Source organism: Phyllobates terribilis, unplaced genomic scaffold (genome assembly GCF_046119375.1).
Source record: "Phyllobates terribilis strain yellow unplaced genomic scaffold, ASM4611937v1 Scaffold_5__5_contigs__length_657084704, whole genome shotgun sequence".
In the NCBI taxonomy this organism is placed as follows: domain Eukaryota; kingdom Metazoa; phylum Chordata; class Amphibia; order Anura; family Dendrobatidae; genus Phyllobates; species Phyllobates terribilis.
Window position 1 is genome coordinate 58203047 of NW_027362765.1, and position 19955 is coordinate 58223001.

The 19955-nt window shown below is 41.3% G+C and overlaps 1 protein-coding gene across 1 annotated transcript; it reads left to right on the plus strand.

Moving 5' to 3' along the window:
* Positions 1-1504: 1504 nt before the first annotated feature.
* LOC141272023 (oocyte zinc finger protein XlCOF8.4-like) lies at positions 1505-19612 on the plus strand. Its single transcript, XM_073682308.1, has 6 exons — positions 1505-1634; positions 1764-1943; positions 2026-2149; positions 2233-2330; positions 3469-3559; positions 15855-19612. Exons 1-6 carry the CDS (start codon positions 1557-1559, stop codon positions 16442-16444), a joined length of 1161 nt encoding a protein of 386 aa, XP_073538409.1. The 5' UTR covers positions 1505-1556; the 3' UTR covers positions 16445-19612.
* The last annotated feature ends 343 nt before the right edge of the window (positions 19613-19955 follow it).

A 19955-nucleotide genomic window follows, 5' to 3' on the forward strand; every position in this document is an offset into this window, starting at 1 on the left:
AAGGGCCAACCCCAATTTGTCGTAGGATGCTCTTCAAGAAAGTCCAATGCACTCTGTTGCTTTTTCAGTGTCTATAGAAACAAGGCACAATTGGGATCCCCTGTTTTTTTGCATGTGAAATTAACAACGTTTTATTTGTATTAACACGAGCTTCTCTACCCTTATCGAAGCCAACCTGATCGTTGCTAACATTTGAGGGTAGGTAGTGGGAGAGTCGTGTTGCTATCACCTTAGAGAATATTTTGACGTCTACATTAATTAAGGATATTTGACGAAAATTAGGGCAGGCATTTGGTTAGTTTCTAGGCTTTGATAAAACCGTTATGTGAGCCTCAAGTGATTGAAGGCAAAGGTGGTACGTTTGCAGGTATGATATAAAATTACCAGAACACACAGAGCTTCACAGCCTATTAGACATAACAGTTGTGTAGCCATGGAAAGGTCAAAATGCCCATCACTTACCTGACGTAGATGATACCAGGATGTTTTATGGGAAGAAGACAAGCTGATGGATGCAATGTGATTGGGTAATGTTCTGCTGGCATTATGTGGATGTGACAAGTACCACATAACTAAAAATTGTACAGCGCCCCCTTTATGGCAGTGGTATTCCGTAATAGCAGTGCCATTTTCTGCAAAATAATAGGAATGATCTAAGGAACACAACAAAGAGATAATGACTTGTCTCGCAAACCTCAAATCGAATGTCTTGGAAAACAAGTCTGATTCACGGAGGCCACACCAAGCGACAAACAGGGAGTAAAGGATTGACTGCTAACGACCTGGAGCCACATACTACAGAAGCCTTCAGAGATCTGCTGGTGCCAGCATGAGTTTAAAGGGAATCTGTCAGCCCAAGTGATGGTATAATCTAGGCACATAGCCTAGTAAGGGATGTCACTCGCCATAATGATTACACCTTTCATGATGTAATCACTCTGGGAAATATCACAAACATTCGGCTCCACTCCTTACAGACATTGCATCCCTCCTGACCCCACACATAAACGTCACCTCATGCAGCACCATGACAACCAGCACAGCAGAGTCCTGCATCCACTGAGGCCCCTGATCATGTGACCCCTGACTCCTCCCCTCCTGTGACCTCATCACAGGTCCTGTGCGCACAGAACAGCCATATATGTGGTGGCGGCTCTGCAGGTGGAGGTATGTGGAGTTCCCCCATTACTGGGCGCAGGGGACATTAACCTCTTTGGCGCCAAGACTATTTTGGTGTTTTTGTGTTGTCACATTCAGCGACACATAGTTAAATTTTTTACATCATTTCGTTCTGTATTTTTGGTGCTGCATTGGAGATATTCTGTGATAAATCTCTGTATGTGACTATAATGTGGTTGTGTGTTATACCGGGGGCAGGACGGGGCCATGACTGGATGTAGTGATCATGTGAAGCCGGTAACAGCTCCGGAGATTTCTTACATGGGATCTTTATGATGTTACATCGTCATCTTCTCCCCATTCAGGTCCCTACAATATCGGATCCTCTCAGTGGAGATCTTCTATATAAGAGAATTTTCCGGATTGACCCGTCAAGGATGGATAGGGACAGGGACAAGATGGCGGAGAGGATATTACACCTCACCCTAGAGATCCTCTTCCGGCTTACTGGAGAGGTGAGAGATTCTGATGACGTCACATTACATCATTCTTATCTATGGGAATAACAGATGGACAGAACTGGGGAGGTGAGGACTCTGGAAATGTCTGTAGTGAGATTTATTAATGTGTCTCTCCATAACCAGGATTACACAATAGTGAAGAAGACCTCTAGAGAGCGCTGTCAGGACCCTGTGTCTGAGGGATGGGGAAGACCCCTGAGCCCAATCACGGGACCTCCACCTTACTCCCTGATACATGAGGACATCAATGACCAGAAGATTCTAGAACTCACCTACAAGATGATTGAGCTGCTGACTGGAGAGGTGACACTGCTGGGAAAGCTGGGACATTATACAGTAATGCTATGAATGGATCAGGGGATGACTGTATCATTGTATGTGTCAGGTTCCTATAAGGTGTCAGGATGTCACTGTCTATTTCTCCAAGGAGGAGTGGGAGTATTTAGAAGGACACAAAGATCTGTACAAGGACGCCATGATGGAGGTTCCCCAGCCCCTCACATCACCAGGTAATAGACCGGACTAAATACACACGGCCTATAATTATCTGTATGTTAATAATGAATTCAGTCCCTGTATGTCTTTCCTCCAGTTCTATCCAGTAAGAGGACAACACCAGAGAGATGTCCCCGTCCTCTTCTTCCACAGGACTGTGAACAAGAAAATCCCGATGTTCCTCAGGATCATCAGGTAGATGGAGAAAAGGTGTCATGAGATCTTCCGTATGATGTGTAGAAGGCTGTGAAGGTCTTGTGTTCAGTCTTGTTTTTTTTTTTTTTTTTTATAGATGACCGAATTAGTTTGAGGCAAATTAAAATCACCTCAAATTTTACAAAAAATGTGGATTCTCCTGAACCTGAATTTTTTGTTATGTCATGCGAGTTCAGTAAAATGGCAGCAGGACAATCTATAGAAGGCTGGCAGAAGGGTGAAAATAAGACACTCACCTGATTGCTCACCTGTCCTAGTGCCATGACCCCTTTTCCGATTCTCTGCACAGCTCCCTCAGCCCTCTTTCTTATTTCTGTACTGCGAGTACCCTTTCTCCATTATTCTACTCTTGAGCTGTCAAAATTAGAATTTGACAGTTCCTTGAATTTAATTCGATTAGCATCTTTTTTTTTTATTAGAATGTTCCTTATTATGCTCCAGACTCTAAAAGTATTCTAATCTCGAGGTGAAAAAAAAAAATGCTCTCTACTCTCCTCTTTGAAGTTCTGAAGGCCAGAGGAGATCCAAAGCTCTACTAGATGGGTGTCTCTAGTAATGTGGCCATTCAGTGTATGTCTTATTTATGGTGGAGATGAACAGAATAAAGCTGATCATAGACATTAGATGTTGTCTGGATCTTTTCACAAATTTCTGGTTATGGAAACTGCTGGTTAGAATTAGGAGCCGACAGCTTGAATTCATACAGGAGACTTGCAGCTATTTAACTCAAACTACTACTTCTGACATGTAATTTTTGGTCATCATTAGTGTTGAGCGAGTATGTTTTGTTAACCCTTTCGCCGAGTATGCTCGGGCCGAGCTCCGAGTATTTATAGCTGCTCGGTGATATGTTTGAATCGCTCCCGTGTGCATGATTTGAAACTGCTTGACAGCTTTATTACATGTGAGGAATGTCTATTTCTTACACATTCCTCACATGTAATAAAACTGTCAAACCGTTGCAAATCATGCACACGGGAGCCATTCAACCACATCACTGAGCAGCTATAAATACTTGGAGCTCGGCCCGAGCATACTCGGACAGAATATACTCGCTCAACCCTAGTCATCAAACTAACTTTTCATCTATTTGTGACTTTTACAATCTTTGTTTCAGGGTAAAGATCTGCCCCATATTAATACTACAGAGACATATGTGAGGGGTAATGAGCGGTGTAAAGAGGAGATTCCTACAGATAACCGCACAGGTGAGTAATGACCACTAAATTCATCTCAGTGACTGGCTGGAATTATTATGTATTGTAGGTCTTATGTTTTCTTTCTTGTCACGGATTTTACTGGATCAAAAATCTGATTTATAAACCATGTAAAAAAAACAAATGTTGGCTACACTTTTTTTTCTATTTATAGACCATGTTAATGGCAAAATTTTAATGGTAAAAATTGCCTTGATATTTTTCTTCACACCGATAAAGCAACTAAAGGGCCGATCTACATACAATACTCCAGGAAACGCGTCGGTCACAACTTTGGTTAGTGATTATTGGTCATATGCTTGTCTGGCCAGAAAAGTAAGTACGAAGACCAGAATCATATTGAGGTAGCATTGGAAAAAGAGTGCAGGAAATTAGGAAGGTACATATGATTTATTTTATTAGGGTGTGTGCCCTCGACGAGTTTTACTAAGCGAAGCCGCTTCAGGAAAACACTGGCAGTCTTTTTCCTTAAGTGGCTTTGTTTTTTTGTGGCCGCTGTCATCTTTTCTCTGTACTTTCCACTATAGTCACCTGAAAAATGAACATGTTACTTCTTTAACCGCTTCATGGTTTCCGAACCCTGAAGCAGTTAAAAGAAGAAACAAAAGATGGAACGTGTGCACAGCAATGTTGTTTTTACATTCCTAGGTATTATATTCATTTTTTGCAGCGGGTTTGTGGAATTTTTTCAGGAGGAATCCACCGGAAAAAAACATCATGTGCACAGACGCTAGAGTTTTTGCACACTGAGCCTTTTTGCTGAGTTTTTGGAGCAGAAACTGAGGGTAAACTCACAACTTTTTGAGGAGTTTGTGAATTGGATTTGGAGAGTTTCTACTCAGTTTCTGCACCAAAAATTCCTCAAAAAGACTTTTTGTCACATACCCTTATTTGAAAAGATTGCAGATTTTTTTTAATTTTTTTTATAAACCTTGTAATGGACAAACTCCTTCAATGCTCTCTACAGGTTCTCAAAATCTGAACCGTGGTATTTTGAATCCCAATATAAAATAGCTTTCTAGATCTCATAACATTTAAGAAAAATTTGAACTCTAATTCAGTATCATGACAGAAAAAGACTATGTGGCAACAGAGGGACTTCTAGAGAAAGTTTGTGAAAAAAAGGAGATTTGTACCAGCACTATTTATCCCCTTAAAAGCAGCAAACCCAAAAGCACCTTTTGCCTTGGTGCATACCGGACAAAATCCAGGGAAAGATATACAGCTCTGGCAAAAAATTAAGAGACCACTGCAAAATTTTCAGTTTCTCTGATTTTTCTCTTTATAGGAATATTTTTGAGTAAAATGCACATTGTTGTTTTAGTCTATAAACTACTGACAACATGTCTCCGAAATTCAAAGCTAAACATTTTGTATTTATTTGCAGCAAATGATAAAGCGTCAAAATACTAAAAAAGAAACAGTGCTTTCAGACCTCAAATTTCTCATGTTTTAACTCAGGAAGAGTTCAAAAATCAATATTTGGTGGACTAACCATGATTTTTAATCACAGCTTTCACGCGTCTTGGCATGCTTTCCACCAGTCCTTCCATGCTTTCCAATAGAAAACTGTTCAGTGGTCTCTTCAATTTTGCCAGAGCTCTATGTTGTGCAAAAGTTGAGATGCGCTAAGCAGGGGCGTATATAGAAGTCATGGGGCCCCATAGCAGAAGCTCTAATTGGGCCCCCCCTACAAAAAATAAATATTTGTCTGTGTCACAGAAGAGCAGCTCTCATAACTTTCCAGCCTTTACATAGTAATTTACCTCCTTCTGAAGTCATAGATTCCTCCTTCATTGCCCCCATAAAGTATGATGCCAACAAAAGTGCCCCCCAAACAGTATGATACCCCTATGGTGCATTCCTCCACATGCACAGTATAGTGACCCTATTGTACCCCACTTCAACTCCCACGGCAAAGTATGGTGACCCTAACACAGTATAATCCCCCAACTGTGAACCCCACAGAGCCCTCCATACACTCTCATGGCCCCCACACAGCCCTCCAAACAGTACAATGGCCCCCACACAGCCCTCCAAACAGTATAATGACCCCACACAAACCTTCACACTGTATAATTGCTTTCATACAGTATAATGGCCCCCCACATAGCCCTCAAAATATTATAATGGCCCCACATAGCCTTCCATATAGTATAATGCACCACCAATAATCTTCCATATAGTATAATGCGCCCCCATAATCCTCCATATAGTATAATGCTCCCCCCATAAACCTCCATATAGTATAATGCGCCCCCCATAATCCTCCATATAGTATAATGAACTTCCCATGGTCCTCCATAGAATATAATGCACTCCCCATAGTCCTCCATACAGTATATTACACACCTCACAGGGTAAAATGCAGCCCCCATATAGTATAATGCAAGCCACAGTCCTGCAGTATTATGGGCACCACGTACTCACTGATTTTAAAATACCGTATATTTTAAATAAGCCGACCCGAATATAAGCTGAGGCCCCTAATTTTACCACATAAAAATGGGAAAACCTATTGACTTGAGAATAAGACTAGGGTGAGAAATGCAGCAGCTACTGGTAAATTTCCCCATCCTCGTATGTGTGGCCCCCTCAATCCCACAATCCCTGGTATGTGTGGCCCCCACAATCCCTGTTATGTGTAGCCTCCTCAATCCCCCAATCCCTGGTATGTGTGGCCCCCTTAATCCCACAATCCCTGGTACGTGTGACCCCCACAATCCCTGGTATGTGTGGCCCCCTCAATCCCACAATCCCTGGTATGTGTGGCCCCCTTAGTCCCACAATCCCTGGTATGTGTGGCCCCCTCAATCCCACAATCCCTGGTATGTGTGGCCCCCTCAATCCCACAATCCCTGGTATGTGTGGCCCCCTCAATCCCACAATCCCTGGTATGTGTGGCCCCCTCAATCCCACAATCCCTGGTATGTGTGGCCCCCTCAATCCCACAATCCCTGGTATGTGTGGCCCCCTCAATCCCACAATCCCTGGTACGTGTGGCCTCCTCAATCCCCCAATCCTGGTACGTGTGGCCTCCTCAATCCCCAAATCCTGGTACGTGTGGCCTCCTCAATCCCCAAATCCTGGTACGTGTGGCCTCCTCAATCCCCAAATCCTGGTACGTGTGGCCTCCTCAATCCCCAAATCCTGGTACGTGTGGCCTCCTCAATCCCCAAATCCTGGTACGTGTGGCCTCCTCAATCTCCAAATCCTGGTACGTGTGGCCTCCTCAATCCCCAAATCCTGGTACGTGTGGCCTCCTCAATCCCCAAATCCTGGTATGTGTGGCCTCCTCAATCCCCAAATCCTGGTAGGTGTGGCCTCCGCAATCCCCCATTCCTGGTATGTGTGGCCTCCTCAATCCCCCATTCCTGGTATGTGTGGCCTCCTCAATCCAAGTATCCTGGTATGTGTGGCCTCCTCAATCCCCAAATCCTGGTATGTGTGACCTCCTCAATCCCCCATTCCTGGTATGTGTGGCCTCCTCAATCCCCCATTCCTGGTATGTGTGGCCTCCTCAATCCAAGTATCCTGGTATGTGTGGCCTCCTCAATCCAAGTATCCTAGTATGTGTGGCCTCCTCAACCCCTCAATCACTGCACACATAAAACAATAAACACTTATACTCACCTTCCTTCCTTCCTCACCTCTGCTCCAGCGCTGAGTCCTGTCTGCAACAGCTCGTGTCGGCATCTGAGCTGCGCGCGCTCTCAGAAGCCGAGGTGAGCTGCTGCTGCTGCTGGCACATTCACTCCTCTCCACGCCGAGACTATGGGCGTGGAGAAACGTGAATATGCTTTCTCTTTAGCGGCGGGCACTGACAGCAGGAGCCGGGACTCAGCGCTCCTCCGTGCCCGCTACTAAAGAGAATAAATATTCCCTCTTCTCCACGCCCATGGGAGTGGAGAAGAGGGAATATTCATGTACCTTTAGCAGCGGGCACACGTGGTAGCTGCAGCAGCGGCTACTGTGTGTGCTCCGCTCCTCCACTGCCGCAACCCGCTCCTCTGCCGCCGCAACCTCCTACTCACCTATCCTCCTCGTTCCTACGCTGCTTGGGGCCCTCACGGGCCCCCTCCGGCCACGGGCCCCATAGCAGTGGCATGGTCTGCCGCCACTGGCGCTAAGAAGTTGTGCTACACCATACACCACAAAGAAGGTAAAGAGAGAATATTCAATCAGCTATTTTCTCCATCTTTTATCTTTATTTTAATAGTCTTTTGGAACTAGATTATTTTGAATAATTGTCTCACCTTCTTCTTAGCACATCTCAGCTTTTGTACAACACTTCTAGAGAAAGGATTTAGAATTAGACATTTAACCTCTTTACACCCCAGGGTGGTTTACATGTTAATTACCAGGCCAATTTTTACAATTCTGACCAGTGTCACTTTATGAGGTAATAACTCTGGACTGCTTCAACGGATGCCACTGATTCTGAGACTGTTTTTTCATGACATCTCATACTTCATGATAGTGGTAACATTTCTTCGATATTATTTGCATTTATTTGTGAAAAAAATGGAAATTTGGCGAACATTTTGAAAATTTCATAATTTTAAAATTTCAATTTCCATGCCCTTAAATCTGAGAGATATGTTGCACAAAATAGTTAATAAATAACATTTTCCACATGTCTAGTGGTAAAATTTATTTGATATCACTGGTGTTTATTTGTGAAAAAAATGGAAATTTGGCGAAAATGTTGAAAATTTTGCAATTTTCAAAATTTGAATTTTTATCCCCTTAAATCAGAGAGATATGTCACACAAAAGAGTTAATAAACAACATTTCCCACATGTGTACTTTACATCAGCACAATTTTGGAACCAAATTTTTTTTCTGTTAGGGAGCTATAAGGATTAAAATGACCAGCGATTTATCATTTTTGCAACAAAATTTACAAAACCACTTTTTTAGGGACCACATCACATTTGAAGTGACTTTGAGGGGCCTTTATGACAGAAAATACCCAAAAGTGACACCATTCTAAAAACTGCACCCCTCAAGGTGCTCAAAACCACATTCAAGAACTTTATTAACCCTTCAGGTGCTTCACAGGAATTTTTGGAACGTGGAAGAAAAAAATGAACATTTATTTTTTTTTTCACAAAAATGTTACTTTAGACCCCAATTTTTTTTATTTTCGCAAGGGTATCATTAAAAAATGAACCCCAAAATTTGTTGTGTAGTTCCTTCTGAGCACGCTGATACTCCATATGTGGGGGAAAACCACTGTTTGGGCACACGGCAGGATTCGGAAGGGAAGGAGGGCCATTTGATTTTTTGAATGTAAAATTTGCTTGAATAATTAGCAGACGCCATGTTGCGTTTGGAGAGCCCCTGATGTGTCTAAACAGTGGAAACCCCCCACAAGTGACCTCATTGTGGAAACTAGACCCCTCAGGAAACTTATCTAGATATATGGTGAGCACCCTGAACCCCCAGGTGCTTCACAGAAGTTTATAACATTGAGCTGTAAAATAAAATTTTCACATTTTTCCAACAAAAATGTTTTTCAGCCTCCAATTTTGCATTTTCATAAGGGTAATAGGAGAAATGGCACCATGCAATTTCTCCTGAGTAAGCCGATACCCCATATGTGGGGGAAAACCACTGTTTGGGCACACTGCAGGGTTTGGTAGGGAAGGAGCGCCATTTGACTTTTTGAATGTAAAATTTGCTTGAATAATTAACTGACGCCGTGTTGCGTTTGGGGAGCCCCTGATGTGCCAAAACAGTAGAAACCCCCCAGAAGTGACCTCATTTTGGAAACTAGACCCCTCAAGGATTTTATCAAGGGGTATAGTGAACATTTTGAATCCAGAGGTACGACACGGCGGAGACTCGAGCATGTCACTCGAGCACCCGCTATACTCGGTGCATACCCGAGCACCCGATGCAAATTCAAATAGCGAGCACTTGCGCTCAACACTAGTCGCCATATCGTTGTCATTTTTTTTCTTTACCCAACCCTAACCCTAGCTCAACCCCAACCCTATCACAACCTTAACCTTAGCACAACCCTAACCCCAACCCTAGCCCAATCCTAACCCTAACCCTAGCATAACCCAAACCCCAACCCTATTGTTTATTTTTTACTCTGTTCTTCGTGCGGTATAAGTGATTAGACGACTTTATTATTCGGGTCGGTGCAATTGCAGCGATACTAGATTCATATCGGGTTTTTATGATTGACAGCTGTCACACGCTAAAAGACGCATTTTTTTGCAAAGACTAGTTTTTGCATCTCCATATTTTGAGAGCTATAATTTTTCCATATTTTGGCCGACAGAGTCATGTGACGGCTTTTTTTTTGCGGGACAAGTTGATGTTTTTATTGGTACCATTTTCGGGCACATGAAATTTTTTCGCTTTCTATTCCGATTTTTGGGAGGCAGAATAAACAGAAACCAACAATTCAGGAATTTTTATGGTTTTTTTTTATGCCATTCTGCGTGTGGTAATATTGCGGCACCACATTTATATATTTTTGTATGCTTTTACACAATAAAAACTATTTTATAGAAAAAAGAATTGTTTTTGTATCGTTTTATTCTGAGAGCTATAACTTTTTTATTTTTCGACAGTTAGAGTTGTATAGCAGCTTGTTTTTTGCAGGACAAGATGACATTTTCAGCTGTACCATTTTTATTTACATTTGTCTTTTTGATCACGTTTTATTCCATTTTTTGTTGGCGGTATGATGATAAAGCATCGTATTTTGCTTTTTTTTTTAATTTTTTTTTACCGTGTTCACTAAAGGGGTTAACTAGTGTGACAGTTTTATAGGTCAGGTCATTCCGGACGCGGTGATGCCAAATATGTGTACTTTTATTGTTTGTTTGTATTTTCCGTAAGATTATTTATTTATGGGTACAATATATATATATATATATATATATATATATATATATATATATATTTATTTTTTTGATTATTTTTTTCATTTTTTTTTATATATATTTTTACAATTTTTGTTTTTCACTTTCTGACATTTTTTGATCTTTTACACATTGTCTCACTATGGGACTTTCACTTTTTGCAGCCTGATCGGCTGTATAGCATAGAGAGCAGCAGCTCCCTATGCTATGCAGCCTGTCAGCGCTGCACAGGGAGGTTACTTTAGTCCCTTTAAGGAGAGAAACATGAAAAGAATTGGTAATCCGAAAAGAGTCTGGAATGTGCAGCTTGTAGCTCACCAGATTGACCTGTCACAGAGGCTTAAAAATCATGGAGTCAGTTGAGACCAGCACCCCAATTCATCATTTGCGATTTATTGAAGTCACTTTTCTATTTTTTGTGTCTTGTATACTGACGTTATTTGCACCAAATTCTCAAATTACGCACCCTCTTCATATATTTGGCGCAAAATAGAAAAAAATGCTTTTTGTTTTAGTCCTTAACCAGTTACTGCGACTTGCAAAAATGCGCCAGATTTAAAACTCCGCCAGAAACCATACTCCAGGCAGGAATTGGAGTGAAATGCAACTTTTACCAAGTGTCTTGTTTTTTTGGCACATTTCATGAATCTGTCTCAAATATCTGGATAAGCAAAGTTGTGGAGGAAAAATAAAAAAAGGAATACAAGCTAAAAATAGGAGCAAAATGTATAGAGAATAAGGCACAAATATAAATGCCAAAATACGATATAAAAGTGGTTACTCGATAATGGTTGTTTAACCGGTTCCCGACCGCCCACTGTAGATAAACGTCGGCGCTTGCCGGGCTCTGTGCAGTGCCGACGTTTAAAAACGGTGGGTGGTCTCGCAGTGCTCAGGACCCCCAGGGTCCTGCAAGCACTGCGATTCCGGTGCAGAGCGTTAGCTCTGACAGGGTACATCATCGGGACCTGATTAGATCAGGTCCCAGTGATGTTAACCCTTTGCTGTCTTCTATATGCTGTGATCTATAGTGATCACGGCATATAGGAGACAGCAGGAACAGAGGGGGTCGTCATACTTACCTCCGAAGACCTCCGTTTCCTTCCAGGACCTGGGGTTGCTATGGCAGCTGGAGGTCACATGACCGCCTCCAGCTCTGCCATATATGGTGTCCTTCCTGTCTGACTTCAGCCTGTATGTAGCTGATGCCAGACAGGAAACTGACTGAAACAGTCAGTGAAGATCTCATATAATGTAATATATGTGTATTACATTACATGAGATCAGTGATCAGAAAAATAAAAATTAATGTCCCATACAGGGACTAAGTAAAAATGTAAAAAAAAGTAAAAAAAAAGTTTTTAAACTATTAAAAAAAAATCACAAAATAAATAAAAATAAATAAATAAAATATTAAACCAATAAATCCGTAAATTATTACAAAACCAAAAAAAGTACACATATTTGGTATCGCCGCGTCCGAAACAACCCGAGCTATAAAACTGTCACACTAATTAACTCCTTCTGTGCACACCGTAATAAAAATAAATAAAAAACGAAGAAAAAAAATATGCTTTTTCATCATATCGCCAAACAAAAAGTGGAAAAAAATGCAATCAAAAAGCAGAATAGAAATAAAAATGGTACCACTGAAAACGTCATCTTGTTCTGCAAAAAAAAGCCGCCATACAGCTCCATCAGCCAAAAAATAAAAAAGTTATAGCGCTCAGAATAAAGCAATGCAAAAAAAATATTTTTTTTTCTATAAAATTGTTTTATTGTGTAAAAGCGCCAAAACATGAAAAAAATACAGTAAGTGTAGTATCGCTGTAAACGTACTGACCCGAAGAATAACGCTGCCTGATCACTTTTACCACACGCAGAACGGCATAAAAAAAAACTCAAAAAACAATTCCTGAAGTGTTTGTTTTTGTTAACTTTACCTCCCAAAAAACGGAATAGAAAGCGATCAAAAAATGTCACGTGCCCAAAAATGGTTCCAATAAAAATTTCAACTCGTCCCGCAAAAATCAAGCCATCACATGACTCTATCGGCCGAAATATGGAAAAATTATAGCTCTCAAAATATGGTGATGCAAAAACTAGATTTTGCAAAAAAAGCGTATTTTAGTGTGTGACAGCTGTCAGTCATAAAAACGCGATATAAATCTGGTATCTCTGTAATCGCACCGACCCGAAGAATAAAGTAATCTAATCAGTTATATCACACTAGGAACGGCATAAAAAATAAATAAAACAAATATTCTTCACCTGCTACTGATTTGTTTATTATGTCTCCCAAAGATCCCAGTAAGGCTCTGCTCACATTTATCCTGTGTTCTGCGCTGAGCACTTACACCAGAGTTTCCGTGTAAATCTCTGAAATACGTGATTCAGCCAGAACCCATGACGGTAGATTCCCTGTAATGAGGCAGATATAGGCCACTGTGGATGCCGTCTAGCCTGGGATCCCACGGTGTCATTTGTTTTAGGCGTGCATAAAAGTGCGGTTGGCCACAGTTTTGTGCACTTCTGAAAAAAAGGACACCACTAAACAGAGGCCAGACGGAGTCCAGAGTAACTCTGCTGCCTCATTACAGTGAATGGATCCTGCAGGGGTTTCATCTGAATTACATCACTTGGAAAATTAGATGGAAACCCCGATGTAAGTGCTCAGCCTAGAGCGCCGGATAAATGTTACGTAAAATGTTCCCAATAAAAGCTTCAACTCAGTCCTCAAAAAAAGCAAGTCCCCACTCAGGTCCATCATCTGTTAAAAATATAAGGGACTTCCAAGTTACTGGTAGCAGAAAGGCTCTGGAAAAGCAAAATGGTCCTTGCCCCCCAAAAGAAATTCAGAAAATTTTGTGCTCCCAAATCCAAATGCCTATTCTACAATAATTTGTTCTCCAATTGTCAAATAGCGCTCCTTCCCCCTCAAATCTCACCGTATGGCTAAGTGGTACGATACAGCCACATATGGGGTATTGACACTTTTAGAAGAAATTGTGTGACACATTTCGGCACCATTTTTACCCATTGCCCTGTGTGAAAATGTAAAATCTGAGGGTAAAACATTTTTTTGTGGTAAAAATATAATTATGCTTTTTTCACTGCCCAATGGTATCAATTTAAAAATTAAAAAATGCTCACTACTTCCCTAGATGAATTCCTTGAGAGGTGTAGTTTACAAAATGGGGTCACTTGTGGGGGTTTCTGCTGTTTTGGCATGTCAGCGACTCTTCAAATGTGACATGGCGTCTGTGCCTATCCCAGCCAACATAGCGCTTCTTTCTCTTCCGAACCCTGCCGTACACCAAACCAGTGATTTTCACCCACATATGGGGTATCGGCGTGTTCAGGAGAAATTGCACAACAAATTTCATGGTGCAATTTTTCCTGTTACCCTTATGATAATACAAAATTAGGGAATGAAAAACATTTTTTGAGGGAAAAATGTGAAAATTTTATTTTTACGGCTCAATATTATAAACTTCTGTGAAGTAGCTGGGGGTGCAAGGTGCTCACCACACATCTAGATAAGTTCCCTAAGGGGTCTAGTTTCCAAAATGGTGGCACTTGTGGGGGGTTTCCACTGTTTAGGCACATTAGGGGCTCCCCAAATGTGACACGGCGTCCGCTAATTATTCAAACAAATTTTACATTCAAAAAGTCAAATGGCGCTCCTTCCCTTTCAAACCCTGCCATGCGCCCAAACAGTAATTTGCCTCCACATATGGGGTATCGGCGTGTTCAGGAGAAATTGCACAACAAATTTCATGGTGCAATTTTTCCTGTTACCCTTATGATAATACAAAATTAGGGAATGAAAAACATTTTTTGAGGGAAAAATGTGAAAATTTTATTTTTACGGCTCAATATTATAAACTTCTGTGAAGCAGCTGGGGGTGCAAGGTGCTCACCACACATCTAGATAAGTTCCCTAAGGGGTCTAGTTTCCAAAATGGTGGCACTTGTGGGGGGTTTCCACTGTTTAGGCACATCAGGAGCTCTCCAAACGCAACATGGCGTCCGCTAATTATTCAGACAAATTTTACATTCAAAAAGTCTAATGGCGCTCCTTCCCTTCCGAACCCTGCCGTGCGCCCAAACAGTGGTTTTCCCTCACATATGGGGTATCAGCACGCTCAAGAGAAATTGCACAAAAAATTTGGGGTCCATTTTTTCATGTTACCCCTGTGAAAATAAAAAAATTGGGTCTAAAGTAACATTTTTGTGAAAAAAGTTAAATGTTAATTTTTTTCTTCCACATTCCAAAAATTCCTGTGAATCACCTGAAGGGTTAATAAAGTTCTTGAATGTGGTTTTGAGCACCTTGAGGGGTGCAGTTTTTAGAATGGTGTCACTTTTGGGTATTTTCTGTCATAAAGACCCCTCAAAGTGACTTAAAATGTGATGTGGTCCCTAAAAAAATGGTTTTGTAAATTTTGTTGGAAAAATGAGAAATCGCTGGTCAACTTTTAACCCTTATAGCTCCCTAACAAAAAAAAATTTGGGTTCCAAAATTGTGCTGATGTAAAGTAGACATGTGGGAAATGTTATTTATTAACTATTTTGTGTGACATATCTCTCTGATTTAAGGGCATGAAAATTCAAAGATTGAAAATTGCAAAATTTTCAAAATTTCCGCCAAATTTCCGATTTTTTCACAAATAAACGCAAGTGATATCGAAGAAATTTTACCACTATCATGAAGTACAATATGTCACGAAAAAACAATGTCTGAATCAGGGGAATACGTTGAAGCGTTCCAGGGTAATTACTTCATAAACTGGCAGTGGTCAGAATTGAAAAAATTGGCCCGGTCACGAAGGCAAAAACAGGCTCTGGCGCGAAGTGGTTAAGAAATGTTCTGCCACACCGAATACACCAAAGTGTTCCAAGAACCAGTTTTCAAAACGAGGCCACCGGGCCGGATCATGCTGGTGCTTTTGTGAGCAGGCTGCATGGCCTAAACATGCTACAATGGCCTGAAGTATCTCCAGACTTGTCTCTCATCAAGCACATCTGGTACATCTTCAGTCAGCAATTGCAAAGGCAGTTGCCAGTAGTAGATCTTGACGATTTGTTTGATCAAGTAAACTCAACATGATACAATTTTCCTCAGATAACCTCACTGATACCACGCCAAGGCACGTAAGAGCTTGTATTTCTGCATGTGGCGCTCATACTCTATACTGAATAGTTCGAGATGACTTGAAAATATTTCTTTAAATTTTTTCATCATTTGCATACCATTAACATGTCTACCCATCCACAATTCCTCGACTTTTCCTTCTTGCTGCTGAAATTTCAATGTTTAGAAGCGTAATATTATAATTATAGAATTTCAAAGTTGTCTTATGGAAAAATAACAAATTAAGTTTTATTCTTGGCAGACGACTGTACCAGGAACTCAGAGGGATATCTGATTTTTTCCGATTTTGAAGCAGATGATCATGGTTTCACACCAGATACATATGAAGAGCATGCCATTATACCAGATCTACCTCCAGTCCTTGACAGAAAAATGTTATCATCTGATCCTTTTCAGCAGGTTATATCTTCTGATTCGTCAAAGGTTGATGTTCAACATTCAGTCTGTTATGTAATTTTTTCTCAAGAAAGTGCTCACAGAGTCGAGAAGCCATATTCATGTTCAGAATGTGGGAAATGTTTTACACAGAAATCACATCTTGTTAGGCATCATAGAACTCACACAGGGGAGAAGCCATATAAATGTTCAGAATGTTGGAAGTGTTTTACTAAGAAATCAAATCTTGTTACACATCAGAAAATTCACACAGGGGAAAAGCCATTTACATGTTCAGAATGTGGGAAATGCTTTTCAGAGAAATCAGATCTTGCTAGACATCAGAGAATTCACACAGGGGAGAAGCCATTTTCATGTCCAGAATGTGGGAAATGTTTTAACCAGAAATCAAATCTTGTCAGACATCACAGAAGTCACACAGGGGAAAAGACATAGTAATCTTCAGAATGCAAAAAAATTATTTACAGATAAATTACACCTTCTTACATGTCAAAAAAATTAAGTAGCCAATTTATTTTTATTTTAATCCCTTTTTGTTGTAGGGCTTAAAAGGGATAGTCGGGGAATACACAAATGTATTTCAATCTACTATAGATGAGCAGATCACTTTACGCAACCCTGGCCCACAGTCCAGGTCAATGCTCTCTGACTGTGGACGGGAGCGGCGCACTGGTGACTTCTCTCCAGCCTGGGAAATCAAACACCGCCCCAGGGAACCCAGAAGCTCAGGAAATTCGCACAGCTCCTGTCCTCAGGCAGCACTGACCTAGACCGTTGAACGGGGTAGTGCGAAGTGATCTACTCATCTCTCTAATCTACTTTCTGTCTCAAACTATAAAGGCTCATACATCTGTGTTCGTTCTTAGATGTAACTTTGCGTGATTTTATTACCTCTCTCTGTGACCTCACGTAACACCACTGGTGCTGCTACTAAGTGCTCCTTCTCCTTTCTGGGACTCTATGTCAGATGACTTTACATGGTTAGCATCCTGCTGCACATTACATATGCACCTTCACCAATACTTATTAGAGTCTGTGTGCAGGATTGATGTCCACCCCTCACTCTCATTGTGCGCTGCCTGCATCTCCTTAGCTTGTATATGACCTATCATTTCCCTCTCCCTGCTTCTCCAGCTCTCACTCCAGGCTTCTTGACAGGTCATATACAAGCTGTGAAGGTGCAGACAGGCAGGAAGTGTTGTAAGAGAGTGAAGGGGAGGGTGAGCATCACATCAGCACAGATAGTGATAAGCCTTGGTGATAGGACATGGCTTATGTGCAGTAGGATGCTAGCTATACCCCCTGAGCTCTGACATAACATCCAAAAAGGGAGAGGAAGCACTTAGGAGCAGCGCTAGTGCTATCATGTGAGGTCGTATTGAGAAGTAGTAAAATCACATGAAGCTACATCTAAAATCAGGCTTTCATAAGTTTACACAGAATGGAGATTGAAATACATTTGTATCTCTCTGGAGTACAACTTTAATAGTACACCGCTCTGATTGCTCCAGTTTAACCATTTATTTGCTGCAATCACTATCAGAAGCTTTTAAATGGCACAATGGCTGGTGCTTTTGATGCAATCCTGGAGTGCCAATGAGCTGCCATGGTGGTAGCCAGGGGCCTGTTGAAAGCCCCACTGAAGCCATCTTGTTGCAGCTAGAGAGTCCAGCCTGTGGCTGGGCTTCATAGTATCATGTCAACTATTTTATATACTGCACGTGTGTGTAGAGCCAGCGATCTATAGTTTCAATAAAATATTATGGATTTCAGAGAATGACAACACAAACCTATTTTTTTTTTATTTAGGTTTGGTATTGTCATAATCAGACCTGGAAGATCGTTTTGCCAAGTCATTTTTACCACACAAAGGAGGCCGTAAAAAAATCCTTAAAAAAATACCAATCTCAGAATTGCATTTCTTTAAAGGGGTCAGACAACCCTTTATCAATTACTACACTCCCCCATATAAAATAATAACAGCCTGTGTTCCCCTCCGTTCCGGCAATGTTGATACTGAGAATCCCAGGATATTATGTCACATCAGCCCTGCAGCCAATCAGCTTCACTCTCACATCCTTTGAATGAAATTGACATTGTCTGCTGAATGTTATGTCTCTTGAGCCCAGACGCCAACATCACTGGAGGTGAGTACAGAACATTATTATTTTACATGGTGGAATATAGTAACTAAAAAGGGAAAATCAGGTACCCCGCGCCCCCAGAACCACCAACAGTCGCTAAATTCCATTACATACATAAACAGATCTTTAGAAAAAGTATTTTTAAAATCCCTTTATGATATGTAAATGAGGCCTATGACAAGTCGATGGGGCATTAGTGTCCCCAGAGTAGTCGGCCCATTCAGCATGTTATCACGCCCCTGTGGGGCGTCCTGGCTTCAGAGTGGTGCACTGCGCATGATTGGAAGTGCAGAGCGCACACATCCGAGCCCCCGTTTTGCTGAGGTAAAAGCACCCTTAGCCTTTTTTAACCTCTTCCCAACATATAATTTTATTGTATGTTCAATGTCGGGTCCTCTTCTTTGATGCAAGCTCAGGAGCAGAGCTTGTATCATTACTGGACAACACCGGTTGTGTTATGCAGCCAATATCTGCCTCTAACAGCAGCAGGTGGAGCTGAGTGTCAACCGGTTAAATGCCACAATCTCAAACAACAGCATTTAATGCTCGTAAACCGTACAGCACGCCATTCCGAGCGCCTATTGCCCCTTCTCAATTTTCCATGACGCAATTGCAGGGTGCTGACGGGTTGTCATGGCAGCTAGGGGTCTGCTGAAGACCCCCCATGTCCGCCAGTACGGTGCTGTTATTCATAAGAAATTGTGATTTTCACTATATATTGCGATATTGCAGTATATAGAATAAGTGATCATTCGATCTCAGGTTCGAGTCACCCAAGACGACTAAAAAAAAACGAAGAATATGTTTTTAAAAATATGTATAAAAAATATAAAATATTCAAATCACTTAAACATTTCAGAAAATCTTAACCTCAGTAGCTTTGCCTGTGTAAACGGAACGTCCACCTTAAGAGACGCTGAACACACTTATTTGCTGCCGAGGTGGCGTCAGTGCTGCAGCTAATACCGAACAACAGAAGCAGAGCTAAATACTAAACGCTGGACCTGGGGACGGTGAGTATTCCACAGGTATTTATTTTTTATAACAAACTGCAGCAGAGGCCGAAGGTTTTCTGAATGGGGACAATCACTTTAAACTACACAGCAGAGGTGGTGATGAGAGAAAATGACTTCTTAGCCTTTCTGGACCTTTACTTTACACACAAGATCTCCACAACTCAGATGTATAATATACTATTATTAATGAATTTCATCCTTTGCCTAGAATCTGTTTTTAATGTCATTATGTGATGTTTTTAACTTTAAATATCTTTCACGTGATGTCCCACTACCAATGAGAAGTGTCAGGGGATTTGGGGGGTAACGCCGTGGATTATTTTGTATGAATAGTTTATAGTAGTTGTAAAATGTGACTGTCAGTAAGGACACGGAGTCTGACACGAGCGGTGTTACATGCCAAGATGATGATTTTTACTATGATGTGAAGAAATAAAAGCATTTTTGTGAGAACCGATATCTTTTTTTCACTTTGTGAAACCTATCACCACACCAGCAGTTATCTTCCTACCTAGGGCATGTCTGTTTTGGTTAAAGGGGTTGTCCACTACATGGAGAACCCCTTCTTGAGCTAAATGTTTGCACCCGGTAAAATAAAAAAGCTTATACTCACCTCCCGTGCTGGTGCCATTCCAGCGGTGTCGGCACTTGTGGTCCCGGGGCTTCCATACAGTTGTTATGACACGTGACATCAGTGCCGGCATCGCTGTCTCCGCTTTCGGACAAATCGAACATTAAGAGGAAGTCTGGACTGCAGCTCATCTCTGACTTCCCCTTCATGTTCAA